General features: G+C 41.0%; 2 protein-coding genes across 3 annotated transcripts in view; one reads left to right on the top strand and one right to left on the bottom strand.

The window, feature by feature from the left end:
* The window catches only part of cd276 (CD276 molecule), a 68,368-nt gene extending 50,889 nt beyond the window's left edge, over positions 1-17,479 (bottom strand). Inside the window, exons 1-2 of the mRNA XM_079663846.1 lie at positions 17,205-17,479; positions 9,919-10,010 (exon numbers count right to left, since the gene is read on the bottom strand). Of these exons, the coding sequence (XP_079519972.1) occupies positions 9,919-9,997 (79 nt within the window). The 5' untranslated portion in view covers positions 9,998-10,010; positions 17,205-17,479. The remainder of the gene's footprint in view (positions 1-9,918; positions 10,011-17,204) is intronic.
* A 791-nt stretch (positions 17,480-18,270) lies between these two features.
* Positions 18,271-22,485, top strand: LOC307028147 (ubiquitin-like protein 7). 2 transcript variants are annotated; one of them, XM_079662953.1, is made up of 11 exons: positions 18,271-18,394; positions 18,813-18,993; positions 19,120-19,239; positions 19,336-19,421; positions 20,510-20,594; positions 20,688-20,745; positions 20,992-21,125; positions 21,381-21,430; positions 21,525-21,701; positions 21,840-21,953; positions 22,164-22,485. In XM_079662953.1, the coding sequence occupies exons 2-11, from the start codon at positions 18,819-18,821 to the stop codon at positions 22,302-22,304; spliced, it is 1,140 nt and encodes a 379-aa protein (XP_079519079.1). In that variant the 5' UTR covers positions 18,271-18,394; positions 18,813-18,818; the 3' UTR covers positions 22,305-22,485. The 2 variants fall into 2 exon arrangements, with proteins under 2 accessions (XP_079519079.1, XP_079519078.1); XM_079662952.1 differs by lacking the exon at positions 18,271-18,394 and adding an exon at positions 18,409-18,639.
* Positions 22,486-22,696: the final 211 nt, after the last annotated feature.

Raw genomic sequence — 22,696 nt, 5'->3', positions numbered from 1 at the left:
TGATGAATGCATGACTCCTACTTGTAACAGAGTATATTTTGTGTGTGTGTGTGTGTGTGTGTGTGTGTGTGTGTGTGTGTGTGTGTGGGGGTGTGTGTGTGTGTGTGTGTGTGTGTGTGTGTGTGTGTGTGTCTAAGTATGTGTTGTTTGTCTAGACTAGGCCGAGAGCAAAGGGTACACTGCATAATCATTCTGGATTAGTAGCCATCTCAGGCAGTCCAGAGTACATCCATAGTATTCTCAGGAGTCAGCATTCTCCATTGATCCCCGTCCGCTCTTATACAACTCTGAGACACTCATCGGCATCACAGGGGAGACAAAAAAGCCAGTCGGCCCCAGGAGCAATGCACTCTTCTTTATGCTCAGCCTCTCTAATTGTTATAATCACAGTGGCATTTTAGCCTCCTCGCCCCCTTTTTGAGCTGTGTCTATCACACAGCCAGCGTCAATGTTCAATCACTTGAATGAGATTGGACTGATGTGGTGGTGCAATAATTACTCTCCCCTATTAACAACAAACAAGTCTTTCATCTGAGAGGGTTCATACAGTATATGGATGGGTGTTTCTGAGTCAAGGCAAACCTATTTCCAATCACAATCAGCCTTTCCAAGTTAGGTAGCGTCTACACATCACATTAGGAAAGAACTGCTGGTCTGTAGGAACAGTGCCACCTATTGACTACACTTACAAGTGCAGAGACGTGAGACAGAAAAATGCAGATTGCTGTCCGAATACCCCATACGGCGCCATTGATTGGAGCCCAAATTGCTCAGAGAAAAATGAAATAGAAAGTATAATAATTGTGTAATAGAAACACTCTATATAGGTTTTGTCCCCTCACATATTGCATCTCATAAAACCAGAAAACCTCAGTGTGTTATTTTGAATGAGAATGTTGTGCCACAATTTCAACCAGGAACAATTCAAAGCCTCTATATACCAAACAATTGGCAGTCACAAAACAATTCTGTGACCCCCAGTGTGATGACAACAGAGCGCTTTTTCCTTTACTGTGATTACCAAAGCTCTTCTGGTGCTGTGGGGTCGTTTCAATCGTGAGTATTGTGCCCACATTCACTCAGCTGGGCTACAACCCGGGAAACAATAAAGAAGAGTTATCAGGGCGAACCGCGGCAGGAGCAGGCGGTGCCGGCATCAACAGGGCGAACCGAACAAATGTCAGCATTGTGTATTTACGCTGTCTTTGAGAGGTGGGTCAACCTTTGCGGTAATGAATAGGTCGCTGGTGTTTTTTGTAGGAGTGGAGGGGTCAGCGACAGCCCTCTTTGAGAAGTGCACATTTAAGGAGGAGGAGAGAGAGCAATTAAATCACTCCCCGAGCAGCCTGGGATGACTCACACTACTGAGTTCATACGGGAAGGGGGAAGGGAAACGGAGAGAGAGAGGCCGAACTCACACTTAAAGATAATATCTGGATACAAGCCAAGGTAGAAGCTGTGGTGGAGCCTCACACACTAATCCCTCAACACGGACCAAAGCCATGTCAGGAAGGAAAGAGATAGAAACTCCTCCTTCTCATTCCCCATCCCTTCCTCCCTCCTGCTCCTTCACTCACTGCTTCTTTAACCGGTGACCTACCACTGGCTCCGAGGCCCCGGGAGGACGCAGCTCTACACAGGGACCTTGTGTCGAGACACCGACCTGTGCTTGGAAAGAAAATTCAAGGGGAGGTATTTTGCGATACACCGAGGGGAGGGAATTAAGCAGGAGAGCAGAGGAGGGCAAGCGAGGCCGGCTGACGTCATGGAAAGCGAACATCTGATGTCCTATTCGTCAGAGGTGGAATACCACGAGCCAGAGCCAATCAATGCGGCTGTTTTTTGATCTGCTGCTGTTTACACCACACAGCGTGTTCTTCGTGGCAGCCGGCCGTTTGATCGCCTCTCGACATGAAAAAACATGCATTCTCTGAAGAGACAAGTGTAAGCAGCAGAGGTTGAAGATCACAACACAAGTGGTCTTTGGTGAGGGGGCCGGGCTGCACCTTGTAGCCTTGCCTGTGGATTCTCCTGAGGGGTAAGTGGGGATCTCGCCTCTCCCCTTCTCCCTCTCGATACAGAGATGCTCAGAAGCCATAGAGGGCAGGCTGGGAGACGTCAGGCTGTGGGGATTTACACACTGCACTTTGTGTTTATGGGCCTCAGCTCTGTTTGAGTGCCTGCGAGACAGAGACGGGCACTTTCACAGCCGACATGAAATAAACTCATTACAGCCTTCGCGAGCGCTGGCAACGGGCCCTGCTTAGCAGAGAGGCAGAGGGCCGGCTGGAAAAAAGGCTTCTTCACACTGCTTTCAACTCCACCTTCAAAACCATGCACCACCTTGTCGCCACCAACACCTCCTCCCATCAGCTCTCCCTCAGGTGTGGCTTCTACCATGTTATTTGTATAGTGATGCTAGCTGGGCTCATGAGGTGAGCATGGAGTGTGAGACGGAGACAGCGTGGGATGCAAGCAGACAGCAAATAAGAAGATCACAGCTTTTATAGGGAGGGTGCTTGCAGGGTGACGTGTAAGGCTGTTGGTAAATAAAATCCAGAGATATCTCACATCATCGTCCTGGCACAGACAGTAAGGAAAGAGCACACACCCACATGCACATATAGTAAACTGTTACACAAAATCAGTTAAAGGTTGGTTAGGTAATTTTGGAGAAACCAGCTCGAGTGCACTAGAATTTGAAAATACACAGCCGGAACAAATCTGCCACTTCCTCACAGAGCCCCTCCTCCAACACACACGAACGCGCACATGACCAATGAGGGCACCAGATAAGTTTGTGCACAGATGGAAGGCTGACAGGCAGGTAGGCCATCCAGTTACTTTAGCCGGGCCGGCTCAGATGATTGGTCGTGCTTTTTACAGCGCTACGGCTTCCACAGATGGATTTTTTGTCAAAGCACTTCAGATATTCATTGCTATCGGGATGTTAAGAGCATTCCATGGAATATAACAAAAAGTGTATCTCGAGCCGGTTTCTCAAACTTACCTACCCCACCTTTAACTGGAATACGAATATTTCTCTTCCCTGGTCGATATAGTGTTGTGATTAAAACAACAGGCATGTATGAATTACAATATTAGCGTTAACTAAATAACTACATGACTTTATACAAACAATGCTAAAAAGAGGGTTGGGGTTGAATAACATCAAATGTATTCTACTGTGTCCCTACTTTCACTAAATAGATCATATATTGTGTTCATGGCTGCTTAATAGTTGTTAAAATCTGACTCATTCTTCTTTATATCTGTCATGTAAAGCAATGCAGCCGCAAACATCCGGCTAACATTTCTAATTAAATACCAAAAAGTAAACAACCAAAATAATGGCAAAAATGTGATCAAGAACCAAAAAAGTGATGAGCTTGGTGTCAAATATTTACAGTGTATTTAGCAGGGTTCTGGCAGTAGTTTAACTGAAATGTACTGATATAACAAAAAGGAGAACAGAGAAGTAGATTATGCTGCAAGAGTTTTTATGTCCTTTTTTCCTTTCCTTTTCCAGCTTTCTCTGCAAAAACTGCTCAATCGGAGACGGTTTAGAGTAGACAGATAACTGACATAAAATCAAGATTTTAATGGCTACATTTCAAGCCTAGAATACTCAAATGATACCAATTCAATAGCGATGACTTGAGAAAAAGTCTGTCTGAAATCCTTACTTTTATCATCAGTAATTTATCCTTAGACATGAGCCCAGCTAGAGCTACGACATGCTCCAGTGGAGGAGAGTTTGTATCAAACTGTTGATCTTTGCAAAATGCTCCCAGCTCATCCCTTCTGGGAAAAATATACTCTTGCATTTCCAAAAACTAATCATGCTCATGCCAGAAATGATCAGTTCTGTTTGAGTGCATGTCAGCTTTTTAAATGATGGTTATTTCATTTCTGCTGTCGTTTATTAACTAGGGAGAAATGGTTTTGCACTTTGTGTAGAAGCAGTAACAAGTGATTAGACATGTATTATCCACTGTGCAATGGATCGGCTCTATCTTTGACTGTGCTGTTTGAAAAAGAAACACGTAACAGTACAAGTTCTACATAGCTTTGGATTTAATCAGAAATAAAAATCAGTTGTAAAAGTATCATTAAACTTGAAATAATATCCTGTCTTGCACACACACCCTCCCAAACACAATTTCATGCAGAAACAGAGACTCACAGGCTAGAGAGCGCATTGCTATTCCACACCTGTATGACTCCTGACAGCTCCACAGCAACACACTGTCTGAGGAATTGGACACAAGGTACTCTGACACTACAATGGAGACGCTGTTACAAAGCTGCTCTGGAGCAGAGAGGTTCCCCATCAGCATGACCAGCAACAGCCAAATACACACAAATACACAAATGTACACAGCGCTAGCACACAGGCTGGCACACACACAAACACAGCTATCCATCTATCTATCTGTATCTACTGTATCTATCTATCCATCTATCTATGTTTGAACTGCATGGTACAGCTCTATTTCAATTGCTAGCTCTTTTTTGGTTTCCATTAGGATAAATTGTGGATTGCACCTGGTGAGTAATACTTTTTCAGTACCACCTCAGCTGAAGGTACAAATGGAGCTGAGCCAATACCAAAAGGTGAAGTTAAAAACAATGCAGACCATTGATTGGTCAGAAAGACTCTTAGCTTGTAATGAGACATCCTGCACTAAGCAATTGTTTTTAATAGTAAACTACTGTCAGTGCTGACGTTCATTTATTTGGTTGCCGATTAATTAGGGAGTCTCCTGTTTAAATGGCAGTTTCCAGACAATAGCTGATCATCCCGCCTACACTGATAGGCTACGATCTGCAGTGGGAAACAGATCCTGAAAAGCACCTGGTTCTAAAAGTGAGTCGCGTTGAGTAGAGCCGTACCAAGTGGGGGGAACATGACTTTTAGTCAATTCATTGGTTGTTATAGTCAATAAAAAAAATTGGAAAGTGATTGGTCGATTTACCTTTTTCATGCTGAGTGACTTATTTTCCAGGAATCTTACAAGCACATCCAGCATAGGCTTTAAAGTGGTGCTTTTTATGATTCATTCATCTGTCTTTTATATCAACTCATTGATTAGTCCAAAATATCATAATGCGTTTTAGTCAACTAAGATGCAGATGTTTTCAGATGCAGTTCATATATCGATCTTGAGAACACATACACACATACATTTCAACATGCAATTTAATATCAAATTCTGGGCAACGTCACTCCAACTTGACTCCCTCCAATATCACTACAACCTCACAGAGAATGGCACCTCACAGCTTCTCCTCAAGAAGTACAAAATGGTGATGTTCAATAACAGAGAGTGAACAGAGCTATTTACACAATCTGTGTGGAGTCATTTGTTAAACACCATATGTACACCTGTTTTAAAAAGGTACGTCTAAAACCCTGCTGAAAACTAATTTGGAGGAAGTATCAATAGGATTTCACACATAAGGAAAGTCAAGCACTAGCACTGGAGGGGCAATATTGACACGGCAAAGTAAACAGGTGCAATACTAACAGACTGCAATAGCATTAGGGTGAGAAGGAGAAGTCTGCTTTTACAACACTGCCCCCTTCTGTTGAAGAATGTGACTTCAGGTCTACACATTTCCAGCCTGGACATTTTGCAAAACCAGAACATCAAAGGCTTTTTGCTCAAAGGATCTTTGAGCCCTTTCATACCGATTATTCTTATGATATATCCAATCCTGGTAAAAAGTCTCAGGGGAAGCTAGCTTTTGATTTCATGGTGTCAGGAGCAGATGTAGATGTCCATTTGGAGAAAAAAAAATTAGCATTGGGAAAATATTAAGCGACTGCGTCCATAGTAAGCATGATTTGTTTGGAAATTAGCAATCTCAAAAACAGTCTGTGAATTAAGCAGCGTTTCTTTTGAAGAGGCCCAAAATGGATGAGATTAGGTGACACTTAAAGCCTTCTGCGGTGTGCAGGGGTCACTTTCAACATTAAGCTGTGAACATAATCTCTCCTTTTACCATTTCTGCTGCAGGGACTCGTCATAGAGTGTGAGTGCCCTCACTCAGGGAGATACAGGTGATGGCAGATAGGGAAGACAAGGACTCTGACTTGCTTATTTTCAGCCATGTCATAAATCAAAATGGGTCTTTCTATTTTCCCTTTTTTAGCTCTATTTCTTGCTCACTATCGCTGCTCGCTCTGTCTTGCTTCCTTCATAGATGTGCGCCATCTCATATCCTGTCAATAAGCTGTTAATGGGCTCCGGCAGTCAGATAATAGGGCCGGCTAAAGGACAGTGGGCTGATAAGGACTAGCTTCTGGCTTACGAGCCTGAGAGACAGCGAGCCTTTGATGAGCAGGAGGCTGGTGAAGAAACGAGGCAGAGCGGGGGAGTCTCACAAGGTATCAGGGAGTCAAGAGGTCAGATCTGAGTTGAGTGCAGCTGATTTCTCATAATGGCCAGCTACATACTGTAGTGTGTACACTATGAATAACAATTTTAATACTTTGTGTATCTAAGGGGAAATAGGATTTTGTGACACTTGCTTCATTATTAGAATCAAATAAAATAATAAAATAAATAATGCTATAATAAATAAAACACAATAAGTTAATGTAAGTGTTAAAAAATAAAGAATAAAAAAAATAACAGCCACTATCAGAGAAAAGCAAGTTTTTTTATATTCTAATGAGGACAGTGTTTTCCAAATGCTGCCTTATACATTTTGTTTAGCTCTTTCTCTGGTTCATATCCTGCCTCATGGTTCCATGCACCAGATGTGACACGAGGTTAAACAGGGGTTAGTTGGTCGCCAGCTGTGCGATGTCTCGATGACAGAGCCCCCGGCCCTGACATCACAAACACCGCGTCACCACAGCCTCACTCTGGAGGTGGGTGTCTCCCAGTGTCAGCTGCTGTGAAGCTTTCTCAGCAACTCAGTAGCTGTGATGCTTTCCAAGCACAGATCAGCATCATTCATCACAGCCCACTAGGCACACAACAGACCCACATATGGCTCTGGGCCCCTCTTCCCCTCCAGAACTGCAATCTCGGCATATTAACCGTATCAATTTTTTAACGATTCCCACAAGGCAGCATTTTGAGGACTTGTTGAAATAATCATGAGGTGCTTGTTGGGTAATGCACTCTGTTTCAATGAGCGCACTGTGAGAAAAAGAAGAGCCGGGGAACGGTGAGACAGAGGCAAGCCAACAGAGACTGGTGATTATGTATGCATTGCGGCGAAACCAATCTTTGTTGAGCCTGTCCTCGATTGTTTTTAAAAGGATACTTCACTTGACGCAATCAAATTAGCAAGAACATCACTGATATGGGGTAATAACCCTAAATTGAATTTCAGCGCAGACTAAAGTGTCCCCTCTCTGCAAAATCAATTGCTGTGAAGAGAAAAGGAGGACAGGAAGAGGGCATTCATAGTTAGCAGACCTTTAAAAAGTACACCAGAGATGCAGGCACGAGCGGGCTATTTTCACGCTCTGCAGCCCTGCCATAATGTGGGCCTGCCGACTGCTATGCTAGATGCAATCTATCCAATTATGCTAATTAATTTGAATTACCTTACAGCTCCCATCACTGCGAGTGAAATCAGGTCAGCTTTCAATTCTTTTGCATTTGCATGAATACAATTCTCGCTCATTCTTTGGGTGCTAAGAGCTGCACACAGGGAGCTCTGGCAGCCTGGTGGCTGTGCTAACTGAACACAGAGTACGACAACAACAAGCAATTAGCTAGACAGCTTCCTGTTAGCTCTGCCACTGTCTGACACTGTGCTGGAGTGAGCCAAAGATGTTACTGTACACAGCTACTGTTGTGAAGCAGTCATTACTGCACATATTCATTGTAGATTCAAGAATTTGCTGACGTTTATTAAGACTTTGGGTTATAATAAATGCGGTACAAATACACCTAAGCATCCAGTAGAGTCAATGGTCAAAGCTGATTGGTGTAGCATATTTTTGTATCCCTTCTGCTTCCTTAATAGTGCATTTAAGCACAAAATCAACAACCCCTCACAGTCAAGCCTCTTCACCGCTGCAGTGACACAACAGCTGTGTATGAGTAACATCAGGGAGAGGTTTCAGAGAGAATGATCCATCATCTGACTAGTGAGTCAGGATACAGCTGGTAGCTACAGAGGCGATGTTACTGCGTCGGGATGACAGTGTTGTCATGCACTGTCCTTGTGGTTTTTTCTTTTACAAATATTTTTCTCACGACAGGAAGTGTGTTGGCAGAGACCACAAAGTGTAATAGTGTCTACTGATATGGGCACTTGCAGGAGTTATCGAGCAGTGACACGGCTGAATACAAGGAAGATTACAGCCAGTAATCCCAGCGAGGGAACTGGAGACCCTGACTCATACCGACAGAGACACACACATATTCAAACACAGCTGCTCTTATAACTATACAAGTCTGTAGGGTTTTTGTTTAGGGTGCCCACAGAAGCAAAACACGGTTAGTTATAAAACAAAGGAAAACCAAATTGACCTTTAATTATTCATCAAGAACATTTCTGTTGTCCTATCTGGTAAAACAAATAGAAATACGTTGTCACCAAAACACATTGTCTTTGTCTCTCTTGCTCTGAAAGAACCTGAAACTCTTTGGAAGCTGTTTGCACAGTTTAAGTTACTAAATGAAATAAGCATGGTGTTTTTGTTTCATCATACAGTGTTACAGACTATAGAATCAAACTAGACTCCAACTAATTCACTTAGTGCTCCAGTTAGCAGAGAGAAACTGAATCAGTGTGTGAGCAACAATAGCCCATTACCCGTGAGTTAAAGAGCTCCATCAGTGCCCGACACCTCCTCCTCTTCCCCCCCCCCGGTGAGAGCAGCGAGTTAGGCTCCGGATGCCGCACAGCCGGTAATGAGCAGGCTGCGGGGCCATTTGTGCTGGGAGAGAATAGGTCCCTAATGAACCACTGAAGACACTTAGGTCCACTGAGTCAAGATTGAAATGTGCCACTGATGGCCGATAGGAGGTTGTGTCAGCTCAACCAGAGAGCCGAACAGGCAAAAAATAGCTCTTTTTAAATGATGGCATTTTGGATGATATAAGTTCTTTGTGAACTTTGTGGGTTTGCCAAAGTAAGTTCATTTTTGGAGAAACCGTTAAAGGCTTTCTTACTCTTTCTTCTTCAGGCTATTTAATAATATAAAACATTATCACCTACTATGATATGTGTCAGCAACACAGCAGTTGGGACATGTGTGGTGCTAAAATATGCACTGTTGATCCAACTTTTGACATGCCAAATGTATTTTCTTTTATTCACCGTGTCTCGAGACGCGATCAAGCCCGTACAGGCTATTTGTCTTGTTTTTATGATGACACAAGTTCTTCCTCGAGCACCATTTCTATTGAAGTCAAACTTTTGAGTGTGTGAGTTATGAATCCTCAGTTGCAACATCAACCACAGCGCTGCTTCCCGGTGTTATAAATATAAGACGATGAGTTCCCCACACTCCCTGAGTCAGAGCAGAAAAACTGCACTTCTGGCACTTTTCATCGAGGGCCTCACCCAAGCCCAAAGCTCCATTCCTCACCTGTCTGCAAAAGGTCAAAGCTATTCTGTTTTACAAGCTGAATTATTAAAAACATATAAAAACTCACAGCCATATCATAGGGTAAAATTGTCTTTTACTATGTGAGAAACGACATCTATATAAATAAGAAAATGTTTTTGTGGTAACTTTTCTGGATTGATGAGAGTTTAAACATTTATAACTTTCAAACTTTCAGCACATTATTGTTGGGAGTTGCCTCATTTAAACTGTTGTTTTGCCCAGTGAAGCCTTTGAAGGGGGAAGACTAATAGGCTCTGCAGGGCGTATTGTTTAACAGGCAGAGGCATTTATACTGCGGTGACTCTGGTCTAACGGGGTTAAACACCCACCCATAGTTTGGAGGGCCATCATCGCGGTCAGCAGGAGGGACAGCATGGTCTTCCAGGGTGGATTCAATCTGCAGATCATCTCAGACACAGCTCTGGAAGGGGAACAAAACACAGACATCAGAGGAGGAGGGCGCTTGTAATAGCACAGAATACACACAATAGTACAGAAAAATAAAAAGATCTGTTGGTGAAAGAGAGAAACAGACAGGGTGTGTTCTGTTCCTGTGTGTGGTCTCTCAAGTGGGCGGGGTTTGAGACAATCCAACATATTTTATGGAGTGCAGGCTTATTTAAAAGTTAGATATATTAAATCTGTGTCTGAACTTGACTGTCAGACGTTTCTCGTGCTTGCTCAAGGCTCTTCTCTTTCAGAAAGCTGTGAAGATGAACAGGGACTTCCAAAATGACAGGAAACAGCCAAGTCATTCTAGACGGAAAAACACTTTTTTAGGAGCGAGTAGATACAGACAAAACATCCCCTCTACTTCCACTCTACCACCCATAACATATTCATGAGGTGATATTCTTGGAGAGTTTGGTAGAGGTCAATATTTGCATTTGTATTTGGCATTTCACAAACAGTACTTTTATTATAGGCAAAACTGGAAGTATGTTTTCTTTCATTTACATGAAGTCACTGTTTTAAAGGCTTGTCAGCTATTATAAATAATTGGGTAAAACGAAAACACGACAGCTAAATCGAAAAGCAAATTCAGTGTTGCATTTCCAGTGTCCATGTTCTCTCACAGTATCTTCTGGGATGAATGCAAATATTTTGTTGGTAAATCTCAGAGCAATAAGACCACTGATAAATATGCAATAGAAGTAATGGATCACCTAGATTAAGATGGTTTTAAGTCTTAGCCCTTAGATGCATAAGTGGGTCTTTTTTGACCCGGTGAGGTGGTTTTCTTAGAGTATCTTTTTAATTACATTTTTTTATCATTTCATATTCCAGCTATTCCTCAAAAAACATCGTGCCATTCAAATTTTAAATTTAAATTTTAAGAAATTGTAGTTTTTTTATTTCTACCCCAAGCTCCATAAGTGATCAAAAATGACCTGCATGCATTTTCTATGGAATTTCGTTTTTTTTCAAAATGTAAAAAAAATGTCTACAATTATAAATAGTGAAAAGATAAATATAAAATATTTCAAATGTGAACCAAAATATAATACAAGTGATTTTTCTTAACCAAAATGACAAAAAAAAAACATATTATTCGAAATAAAAACACATATTATTCGAAACCAATGACATTTATAAACTGTACAAGAAAAAGAGGAAGATAAAAAAGAGAAATGAATAGAGAGTTCTCATGAGAAATGAGTACCATCAGGAAAGTACTGCTGTGGATGATGACAGCAGCCACATGTAAAAATGTAGTGTGAGTATCTAAAAATAAGGCCCTCATACAAAAATCTAAATAAGTCTAGGCTATTATATTTACACCATTTAAACTTGCCAGCAGGCAGGCCTTTTTGTCAGACAGGGATCTGAAGCCTGTATTCATCTTCGCTCTCACCTGTTCTGCTCGGTATAATTGCTGTTTTTGTCATGAGGACCGGTGGCATTGAGTAGGGCTTCAGTTTTCCCGTCGGAAACAGCGGTCTGACGAAGGAAATATTCTAAATATAGCAAACACTTAAACTGATATTGATTTTTTTAGGAGGGCTTTTCTTTCCCATAGCTGTAATGTTTTGCAGCCGCCCCCGCACACAGCAATACATTGATTTTCTACTGTGTACAGTGTAGGTTATACAGTGACTATGGTAAGGTAACTGACACAACACTACTTCAAAACATCCAAATGGGTCACTTGTCACTTGTTAAACCTTCCAATAAACATATTTTGAGAAAGATTGTATGGCCATTCAAACAATTGGATATCTTTATTGTGTTGGAATGTGGTGGGCATACCCTTAAGGTGAAAAGGATATGAGCAACAGCTTCCTGTCAATAACATGAGGTGTCTTAGCACGACACACATGGTTCTGCTTCCTTTCCAGGAGTTATTCATATTCTCATGTATCACAATTCTTTCAATTCCTCTTTAAATACACAGGAAACAGTGTATGTGCCCTGAGACGTTTGAGAGGCTGAAAGAGGAAGCACATGGTTGATAACAGCTCCTTCTATATTTTTATATTTGAAGTTATTCTGATGGCAAATGTTTTGGTTTGTGGCAGCAATAGATATCGATAGTGACAATTGGTGTAGAATATGTTTTGCCTTCAGCCCATTCTTCTTAGCACCAGTGTTTCAGATTGTGTGTGTGTAGGGCAGTTTCCTCTTAGTGAGGGTGACATTTTCAAAACAACCACTGGGTGTCACTACATTTCAAATCATATACATAACAATGGGAAAACTTAAAGTGCACCTATCATGCTATTTTTAGGCAATAGGCAGGGTTAATTTGTAAATGTAATTATTACTGAATACTGAATACATGGCTCTGAAAGTAATCCGAATACATTTACAGTTATGTGTCTTAAAAAAGTTACGTATTCAGATTACTTTTAGAATACTTTTGGAAAACTTTCTTTTTCCATAACAGATGGGTATGTTTTGGTGAACAGGAGACACGTATTTTACTGTTTTAATGGCTTATCAAGAGCACAACTCAAACACGACATGGTGTCATTCTGGACAGCTCCCTCTCATTTGCACCCCACATAAGAAACATCCCCCGGACTGCATTCTTTGGACTGTCTTAAACCTTTCCTTCAAATATTTTATGAATTGTAAGGTTTCCTTGGGTGCTTTGAAAGGTGTCTCTAAATAGAATGAATTATCATTATTATTATCTGAAACTATTTAATAACTTTTTTTACTTTTTCCAGTCACTTGCCCGACGCATTCAGCAGCAGCAGGCCATTCACTTTGATGTTATCCCATTATAAAATGTCATCATTTCGATAATAGAGAAATGCTACATAATCATTATCCTGCAAATGTTATCGAACCATCTCCGAAGCCATATCATGGATTATCAAGGATTATTTCTGAAACAGTATGGAGCTCAAAGGCTTTCTCTCTTGCCGGTTATATATTAAAAAGGTGAGTTCCTTTTTATTTCCTGCTTCTTCACACACATGCTCTCCAGTACAGGTTAGCTCTGAGTGTTAGCGATGCTAATGTAAGCATGCACCGACCATATTACGTCCAAACCAGTCGGACATTGTTTCTGATAGCAACGTTTCTGATTGGGCCGTGGGTGTAAAGCCAGCCTACATTCCCGACATTACGTCATATCGGACGCAAATCTTGATCAGCTCCGTTGTAGCCCCGTTTTTAGAGATTTGGGTACGGAGGAAAAGAGACAAGTTTTATTTTCTGATGCTGTGTGAGTTCCCTGACACACCGGGGACACTTTATGTATAAAAGACATCAAAAAGTGCATTTTGCATAATAGGTCCCCTTTAAGTAAAGCTAAATGTGCAGTAGCTTATATTTTTTAAATGTATTTATTTGTATTTAATCTTTGTTTAACCAGATGAAAACATTGAGAGAAAATCTCATTTACAATGCTGACCTGGCCAAGAAGGCAGTAACGTTCTTACACATAACACAGACATATAAAATACAGAAAACACAACTAAGTAAACATTAGGGACAGTAAGGTACACTACTTATTACTGCCAGATCAGCTGGTGGTAAGGACCTCAGACACCTTCAACTTAAAACAGGCTATTGGGACAAGTGCCATCAGTTTAAGGCGTGATTGAAGGTTATTCCAAGACCAAGGACCATAATAAAATATCTTTAGTGCTGGCGTTCAAAATGGAAAGCACACATCAGAAATGCAACTGCTTTTAATACTGCTGGTCTGTGTGAACTGGCATTGAGGATGCTCAGATGCATTGGAGGAGTTACATTTCTTCTTCTCTCTATCATTTAGTTATGTGGCTGTTAACAAACAAGACAAAAGGATTGTACCAACCTTTGTTTGGCAGTATATCTTTCCATATTCATCCTTTTGTCATAGGATGCTTTCACATATTCATTTTAGTTTCTTCTGTTAACTACATTCAAGGCCGTATAGTGTTACATGTAGTTTTACAGAAACAGAAGATATCAGTAACAACAGTTTGTGTCTGTCTATACTGGAAACATATAATTTAAGCTTCAAAGCAAGAAAAGTGAATCCTTACGGTTGAGCAGATTCAGGTTTAATCAAATTCACATTTTTAATTCAAACTTAGTTTTATATGTGGACATATATGAGTTCCTTTAGATTGGAGAAGGCAGCTAACAGATCAGTCGGGATGTTTTGGTGTTATAAATGATTGGAAATTGCTGTCAGCTGTGGCTCCACCTCATGGCTGAACCAAAGCGTTTTCCATGAGGTTCCATGTATGGCTTTAGCAGAGAGGATGTGGGAAGAAGTGCAGATTCATCCATAACTTTCCAACAGCGCACACTCACCATTTGCCAGAAACAAACTCAAAAGAGATCCCTGCAAAACCATCTGAATCTCCCAAGATACTTGCCCTCAAAGGCAGAGAACGTGGCTTATTCAATGGGCAGACATTAAAAATGGAGATAAATATCAAATGAGGAAAAGACCAGGCTCATACCACAGCCAGCCTCTCCAAAAGGACAAGATTTCTGTAAATATATCAACTAAAGACATAATGAACTACAAAACGCCAACACACCAAACCACAGTCTGACTGTCTGTGTTGTCCAGACAGCAGGAAGCCATCAAAAGGTTTTTTTACTGAATGACTCAAGGTTTTTAAAGGACCCCATGCCGGCCTGTTAATGCATTTTCCTTCCTGTCATTTTACGATTCACCTTTAACGATTCCACTCACTGTCAGAAGTCAAAACAAGCTGACCACGCTCCCAGGTTGCAACCCAAAGAATATAATGATACAACTTTAACTGTAAAAGGTTGTATTTTTAAAAGGCTATGTTATCCATCAGTATATTACCCCAATGACTTATACACTTATTCATGGATCTTTTTTGATGATGGTGCTCTCTAAATTGAAGATCATTCATATGTAAAAGAGTCGGTCACTGATAGAATGTTTGACAGTATGAATGTCTTGACTTTCTTTTAGTGATTGGTCGGCAGCTTTTGAGCCATAATCACCAGTGTATTTCTTTTTGACACTGCACTAAGGATTATTAAGCTTCTTACTGAGGTCAAACGAGAGAGAAATTATTCCTTAAGTATCACAGAACATTAAGATTTACTGTTTCGCCATGGTCATTGTACCAACTCAGTATTCTTTGGAAGAATCTGTGACAGTGGTCCTCTAACAGTTTGTCTTTTTACTGACACAACTGTTCTTTTCCTCTTCTGGATGACAAGACCACTTTTAAACACTATTAATATAATGGATCAAACTGACCTTCTGAGCCCAAATGTCTCATTGGCATATGGCTGGCACCATTGCCAAGCTTCTCAAACCATTGGGAACCATTCATCCTTGACAATAGGAACATTTCCCACCTGGAAAACCCCCGTCCCTTGGAGGGCATCATGGGATGAAAACGAGCCTTTCAAATCCATATGGCAGCGGTGGTGAGCATTAAGCAGGCCTCTTAAGGGATGGCTGGATTCACTTAATGCAAGGAAATGTTCCCATAGTAGTCAAGTCATTGGTCAAATTATACATTAGCTCGTCAAACTGAAAAGAGAGGAGCTCCATAAACTTAAAGAAAGCTTTTTTGACTAAGGGGATGTATGAAAGTTACTTTCTTTTTAACTAACTGAAACTCCATTTTACTTGTATAGGCATTTACACTAGGCAATGCATCAGTGCCATTAAGCAACATAATAATAGACCTGGGCTGTGCAATATGATGAAATATATCAAAAGATACACACTTTTTTATTGTATATATATGTATACGTTTTTATCGGGATGAAGGCTTAAACATTTTTTCTTTAGAATATTATTAAAAACTCTTAATTTCTTTAATTAAGAAAGTGTTTTTAAAATGACAGTCCTTTTCATTTGTTATATATTTTAATTCACACTTGAAAGTAAAAAGATAGACGATATCATCTTTTATTTTCACATAGACTATGTATTTATTGAAGTACCAGAAAAGATGCTACTATGTATCTTGATACTGTTATCGAAATATGAAATAACCTCTATTGTGAGAGAAGACGTTGGCCTTTTTGCCCAGCCCAATACTACACTGCTATTTTTATCTCAATGATAATTAGCAACCGTGGCAGTGAGAGCTGTTGGTACGTGTCTAGTCAAGAGAAGAAAAGTGTTTGCAATGTGACGGATACTCCAACCTCCTGCTTTTGTAAAGCTGCAGGAGCCAATTTAGCATAACCTTTATCTTATGGCAGCTTGACATATGTGCAATAACATGGAGATGGAAAAGGACCATGAATTGCCAAACTGCAATCACATCCCGGGAAAAAACATGTGAACATCTCAAACATTGTCAAATAACATAATTATTTTTCCAATATATCATATCTCATTTCCTTGCCAAGTCAGAGCAGTAACTACATCCTCCTACATGACAGGAAGCTGTACCTGCCAGCAAAGCACATCTGCATTACCATGTGATAAGGGCAGCATGAGGCCAGGCAACATCACCAGGCTACAGCATCTCCTATCCACCGCTTCCCAAACCTCTCAGTTTTTCTGAATAAAAGCATAGTTCAGAAACGTGTATTTTCTAACTGTTTTATCCTGCTAATATTTACTGAGCCCTCAGTTTTGTTTTGTTCCTTTATTTAGTTTCAAATCTCAGGTTGGCTATCAGTGCGACCAAGCCTCTTTTGAAAGAGTGAGGAAACTTATACTTTTAGATATGTGGTGTTTCCTTATTATAAAAGGTCCATATATTGGAGACTATCAAACGTCATATTGAAGCTGGATGACTCCAAATAAAGCACTTGGTGGGCTTTATTTAAAATGTATTACTGTATGTTTAAAAAAAAAAGCTGACTGTTATGTCCCTATTTTGACTTATGGAAGGTAGGAAGATGAAATGCCTTGCTGCAGTATTGACTTTTTCTCAAATGGGGGCGCCGTCCTGTTCATTCATAGATGTTATTAGCTACATCTGTGAAACACTACACTGTATAGCTTAGCGGGCCTCTGGCTTGCTTTTTAAAACTACAACAAATAACAGATATATGACACAGAGCCAGTGAATAAAGCCAACTCTGTGAACCACTCACCCTAACTCGAGTTGGGGTTCCCCGACAGCTGTTGCGCGTGTTGGAAAATAACCAAAGTTATGTCTTCGATATCGTCTCTGTTAGCTTATGCTCTCATATCAAACTTTCTTACCATGTTAGGAAGGCGAAACTTGGAAAGCACCAACCATCCAGCGGCAGGGACTCCTCTTTTCTCTGACCAGCACAAGCCGATGTGTTTTTCCACAGTATAGTTCCTTCCTCGGACAACACAAAGCACTTCTAGAACTTGCTGAGCCGATTACAGTTCTTCCTGACGGTGGAAACAGCTGTAATATGTGTTTTCAGAGTGTGTGAGTGTCTTCCAATGATTTGGGACGCGTCTCTTCACGGTAACCACTCCTTGGTGCTGCTTTGTCCAGCAGTGATGTCATACCGAGGGGAGAAATGAGACTGGAGAGTCCCGACCCCCTGCTTAACTGTTTGTGAACACACATGTTTTTTTTCTTTACACATGCAGTAGACCAAGTATCTTATAAATACACGTTTTGGTTCATATGCAACTGCTTTCATTCGCTGGGCACACGACATTACTTTTTACATGTAGCCTGTATAGACTATCTTATAATAACCGCATTGATTTATCACATGGTTCTTGAACGTATCACTGAGCTGCCAGTGCCAACTATGCAGTTTATATGAAACCATAGGAATGAAACTCACATAATTAACTTTGAGTGCACATTTGTATAGCCTAATAATTTGTTTGTGGATTAATACATCTATTTGATTGATTATATATTAGACACGTTATTTAATATGATTCATAAATTACATTTGCCAGTTTTGTGGTAGGCCAAAGACAACTAGGCTGTTGTTAGTGAGCAGTTATGTGGTTGCAATAAGAATAATAATAATACTTGACCTAAATTGCCCTAAAATGAGATATACAGACAGACATTACTGTGTGGAAACATTGACATGACATGACACAGCTTTAGAAAATGTTAAATACGTAGCTGTGTAGCAGCAGGAAAATCAATTGGGAACCTTTGGTCCGCAGCACAAGAAAAGTTTTTTTTTGTGTGTGTATCTATTGTTTTACAAAATAGGTAGCCTATATGGACATATTGTCTATAATGCAAGTGGTCTAAACTGGATAACAATTAGGTCTTTATGTGTGAGTGCGAAAGAGGAAAAGGAGACACTTTAAGATTACCAATGGTTACAAATACAGAGGAAAACACAGATATGAAAGATCCTTTGTTTGAACGGTGCAAGTAAACGTTACGTAGACCACGTGACTAAAAACCAGGAAGTGAATCGAGTGTCAACAATAAAACGGTGAGTCTGCGGTTATTTTACAACGGCTACAGTTGTCATGCCATTTATTTCTGTAATGTATTTTACATTTGCTAGGCATTCTTTTAAACCAGACATACGTTACTAATAGATTACGTTGAATTTGTGAACCGGCATGTTTTTTTTGTCTGCTTTTTTTTAGCAAATGCTAAGAAGCTAACAGGGGTTTAGCAGGTTTGCTAACGTAATTTATGATGTCAAAACCCCCCAAAAAGATTAAGCTGGAGGTGATAATGCACATTTCTGATGTATATTATCTATAGCATGTGGTACCGAACGTGTCATAGCATAGTGGAAATTATAATAGCTAACGTAAATAACAACCGGCTTACAATAACAACAGCTCGTCAAATATGGAGTAAATACGTAGTTGATAGTGTGTTTTCTGTTTATGTTATAGGTAGCGATGACTTCTTCAGAATGGCGCCTGTCTCTGAAGATGATGGATCAGCCCAAATCCACCTTCCACTTCCCAGACATGATGCCTGGGGACGTTCCTCCTGGAGGATACAGAATCGCCACTGTAAAACAGCTTGTCGCAGCACAGATCCCAGACTCCTTCCCAGATCCTGAACTAATAGGTGTGTAACATGTGTGGTGTTTGAACCTCAAGCCATCAACTTTGAATGAGATGCATCTCTGTGTGTAGTTGTAATGTATGTCTTATTGTTATTTGTCTTAAAATGTGTGATAATGTCTCATATCAGAGTTTGTCCACTGTGGTCGGAAGCTTAAGGACGACCTTACTCTTGATGCCTGCGGGATTCAACCGGGATCCACCTTACACATCCTCAAAAAGACCTGGCCAGAGTCAGAGAGCCGCTCAGGTCTGTCTGCTTTGTCATTTAAGTATTGAAATACATTTTGTTTAAGCTGTACTGTAAGTGAAAGTGAATCTGAACTGTTTTTCTTTCCTTTTCTAGAACCTGTGAACAGAGCAACAGCAGCCAGGGAGTTCAGGGTGTTTCACGCTGCTCTACACTCTCTAAACTCTGCCTACAGAGACTCAGTGAGTAGAAAACACACACAGGGACAAGCACATGGTGGAGACAACCCTTTATGATCCAATGAGTTTAAATTGTGATCCATTCCACATACATATATTTTGAATATTGCTTTGGCATAATGTATAAAACGTGTATTAATTTCCATATTTGTTTTGCCTTTGCTACAATATCGCCGATTTATTTTACAACAGAAGGGAATAGGTTAAGGCCTTGTGAAGATTTGTTTTCAGACTTGAAAACACGCGCTCTGGTTGACCTCTTCTGATGAGATTTAACTTCACCAAACTTGGAAAAGGGTGAATTAAATATAGAGTTCATCCTCTTTGGAATACAAACATCACTGTACCCATTGGAGTTTGGTGGCTTTCTCATGCCTTACACTCAGTAAAGGTTTAAATGGGTTGTCCTTCACTGCCGAATACAGGACTGCATTGTGTTGTTGGCACTAAACACATTTTTGGACACACTAACCTTGTAACTATTTAGCTGGGGTTATTTTTAGTTGTTCCCTCGGGTGCAGTCACACCTGTGTTTACAGCTGTTGACCTCTGATTGGATGCATTTTTGTTCCCGTGTGTCAGATCAGCATCGAGCTGGTCAAAAATGATTCTTAACAGGAAGAGGTTTAGCTATTAATGCCTGGCAGCTTTCCATGGTGTCCACCTACTCGCACCATTTTGGAATACCAGCATGTTGGCTTAAGTGATAAAGGGATAGTTCAGATTCAACTATTTTTGACTTTGATCCTTGGATAATGGCACGGACGTGGATAGGGCTGTGTCAGCACCAACTTTTGAAACCACTACACATCCCTCAGATCTTAATAGATCTACACTTCTATGACAGATCTATATAAAACACTGTGGATGGTTCAAATGTAGTTTGAAGTCAAGGATGGTATATTTATATTCAAAGGATGTGTAGATCGCCTATACTGTATATTTTTATTTTAATGTTTCACCATCAGTGGGTAACTCGTCCAACCTTGTGTAAAATCTGCATGTGTATTAAGTGTAAACATGTAGATAGTATCGAAATGTTTCAGATCTATAGTTACCAATGAAGCTTACTGTATTGTCCCCTCACATAGGTTTATAAAACGCTGACAAATAAAGATTCTCTGGATCAGATCATCGTGGCCACACCCGGGCTCAGGTTAGACCCAGTTGCCTTAGGTAAGACCTGCTGAGTTTTATTAATATTACCATCCTATTTTGTGCAAGTATGCAAATGCTTACATTTCCCAATACGCCCTTTTATTTGCTCAGGCGTGCTTCAAGACAAAGATCTCTTTGTGCAGTTCACAGACCCCAGCATGCTGGATGTGTAAGTTTGGCTTTTCTTTGTTATTCACTCTAATGTAACACATAATAAGTGAGTACAACACACACACACACACACACACACACACACACACACACACACACACACACACACACACACACACACACACACACACACACACACACACACACACACACACACACACACACACACACACACACACACACACACACACACACACAGAAAGTCCTTTAAATTCCCATCTATACTTCTCTGTCTGTTTCATAGATTGATCTCTTCACACCCGGCCCTCGTCAATGCCATCATCCTGGTGCTGCACTCTGTGGCCGGCAGCATGCCCGCTCAGGCCAGTGCCAGCTCCTCTCGCAACGTCTCCGCCAGCTCCTACAGCGATATGCCAGGTGAGCGAGGACAGGGTGCAATAAAAACAGGTATAACCTATGGCAAGCAAGAGAGGGAAGCTTATGGTTATGAAGAATTGTTGTTGGCAAGCTATACATTTAAACAACAGATTAAAGTGAGACACAAGGTCAATGCTCTCAATGAAATAAAACCTAGAGTATCGTGTGTTCCTTAAAATAGAACATGCATAGACATTTTGAATCCATGTTGTTGTGTTTTTTCACTACAAATACATAATCCTTTTTACCTGGCAGGGGGCTTCATGTTTGAGGGCATGTCTGACGATGAGGACGACTTCCAGTCCGTGAGTACCTCCGCCCCTTTCTGAACATCACGTGTCATGTACAGGATAACTGATGATGCTAACGTCTGTGTGTGTGTGTGTGTGTGTGTAACAGGGGAGCCCCGCGGGTCCCTCACACAGAGCAGGAGGCTCGGCGGGAATACGCCCAGTGTCTCTGAGCCACAGCGGAGCGACGGGCCCTCGACCAATAACGCAGAGCGAGCTGGCCACAGCTTTGGCCCTCGCCAGCACGCCTGACAGCAGCGCGGTCACTCCAACAACTTCTAGCCAGGTAACATAACAAGGAGAAAACGATGACACATATGTTTTACTACTGAACCGATGTTGTATTGAGCTTAAAATATGGAACTATTAAGGACATTAATATGTATTGAAAACATACAAAATCAGATTTTTGTTTTTGCTATAGTCGGACCCCTCTAGTGGCGTAGCCCCCATGCCAGCAGGGACCCCAGTGAGTAACGATCTCTTCAGCCAGGCGCTGCAGCAAGCTCTGCAAGCCTCCAACATGTCGGCTCTACAGGTGAGGCTGAACAGACTCAATGCCGCAATTAATGGAGAAGGTGTACTCTGAATTGTCGATTAAATTAAAATGGTTACTGTCCTTTTTTAGGTAAAATATTTGTATATTTTGAAGCAAAACAAGGCAGGAATGGAAATGATTGGTGCTCTGGATTTTGGATGGTCTTTTGGATGAAATAGTTATTCAGTGAATGTGTTTTTGTTCTGCTAGGGCCGCTGGCAGTCCCAGATGCAGCAGCTCAGGGACATGGGGATCCAGGACGAGGATCTGATGCTGAGGGTGCTGCAGGCCACAGATGGTGACATCCAATCTGCCCTGGAGCTCATATTTGCTGGAGGCCCCGGACTCTGAGCCATCGCCCCACAGACGGAGGCTTTTATAGAGACAGCTTGTCTTCTACAGTATTCAGATTTATTCAGATTACCCTGTTTATCACATTTACAGCATCACATCAGAGTCTCTCTAGGTGATGACAGACTTTTGTTATTAATGTGATTTATTGTAATAAATGTGATCATGCTTACCTCATCCACTTCCGAGCCTGGCTTCCTGTTACTGAAAAGATGACATTGACGTATCGCATTACTCATTCTCAATTATACTCTATTTCAAGGGGTCTCAAACTCTTTCAGCTTGAGACCCAAAAGGGAAATGTGGTGGCTCCCCTGTACCTAACACTTTAGAATTACATCATGAATTGCCATAACGTCTACATGATAAACTACTGACAAAGAACACAAAAC

This window comes from Notothenia rossii, assembly GCF_949606895.1.
Source record: "Notothenia rossii genome assembly, chromosome: 2".
NCBI lineage: Eukaryota > Metazoa > Chordata > Actinopteri > Perciformes > Nototheniidae > Notothenia > Notothenia rossii.
This window is presented reverse-complemented; position numbering and strand designations above follow the sequence as displayed.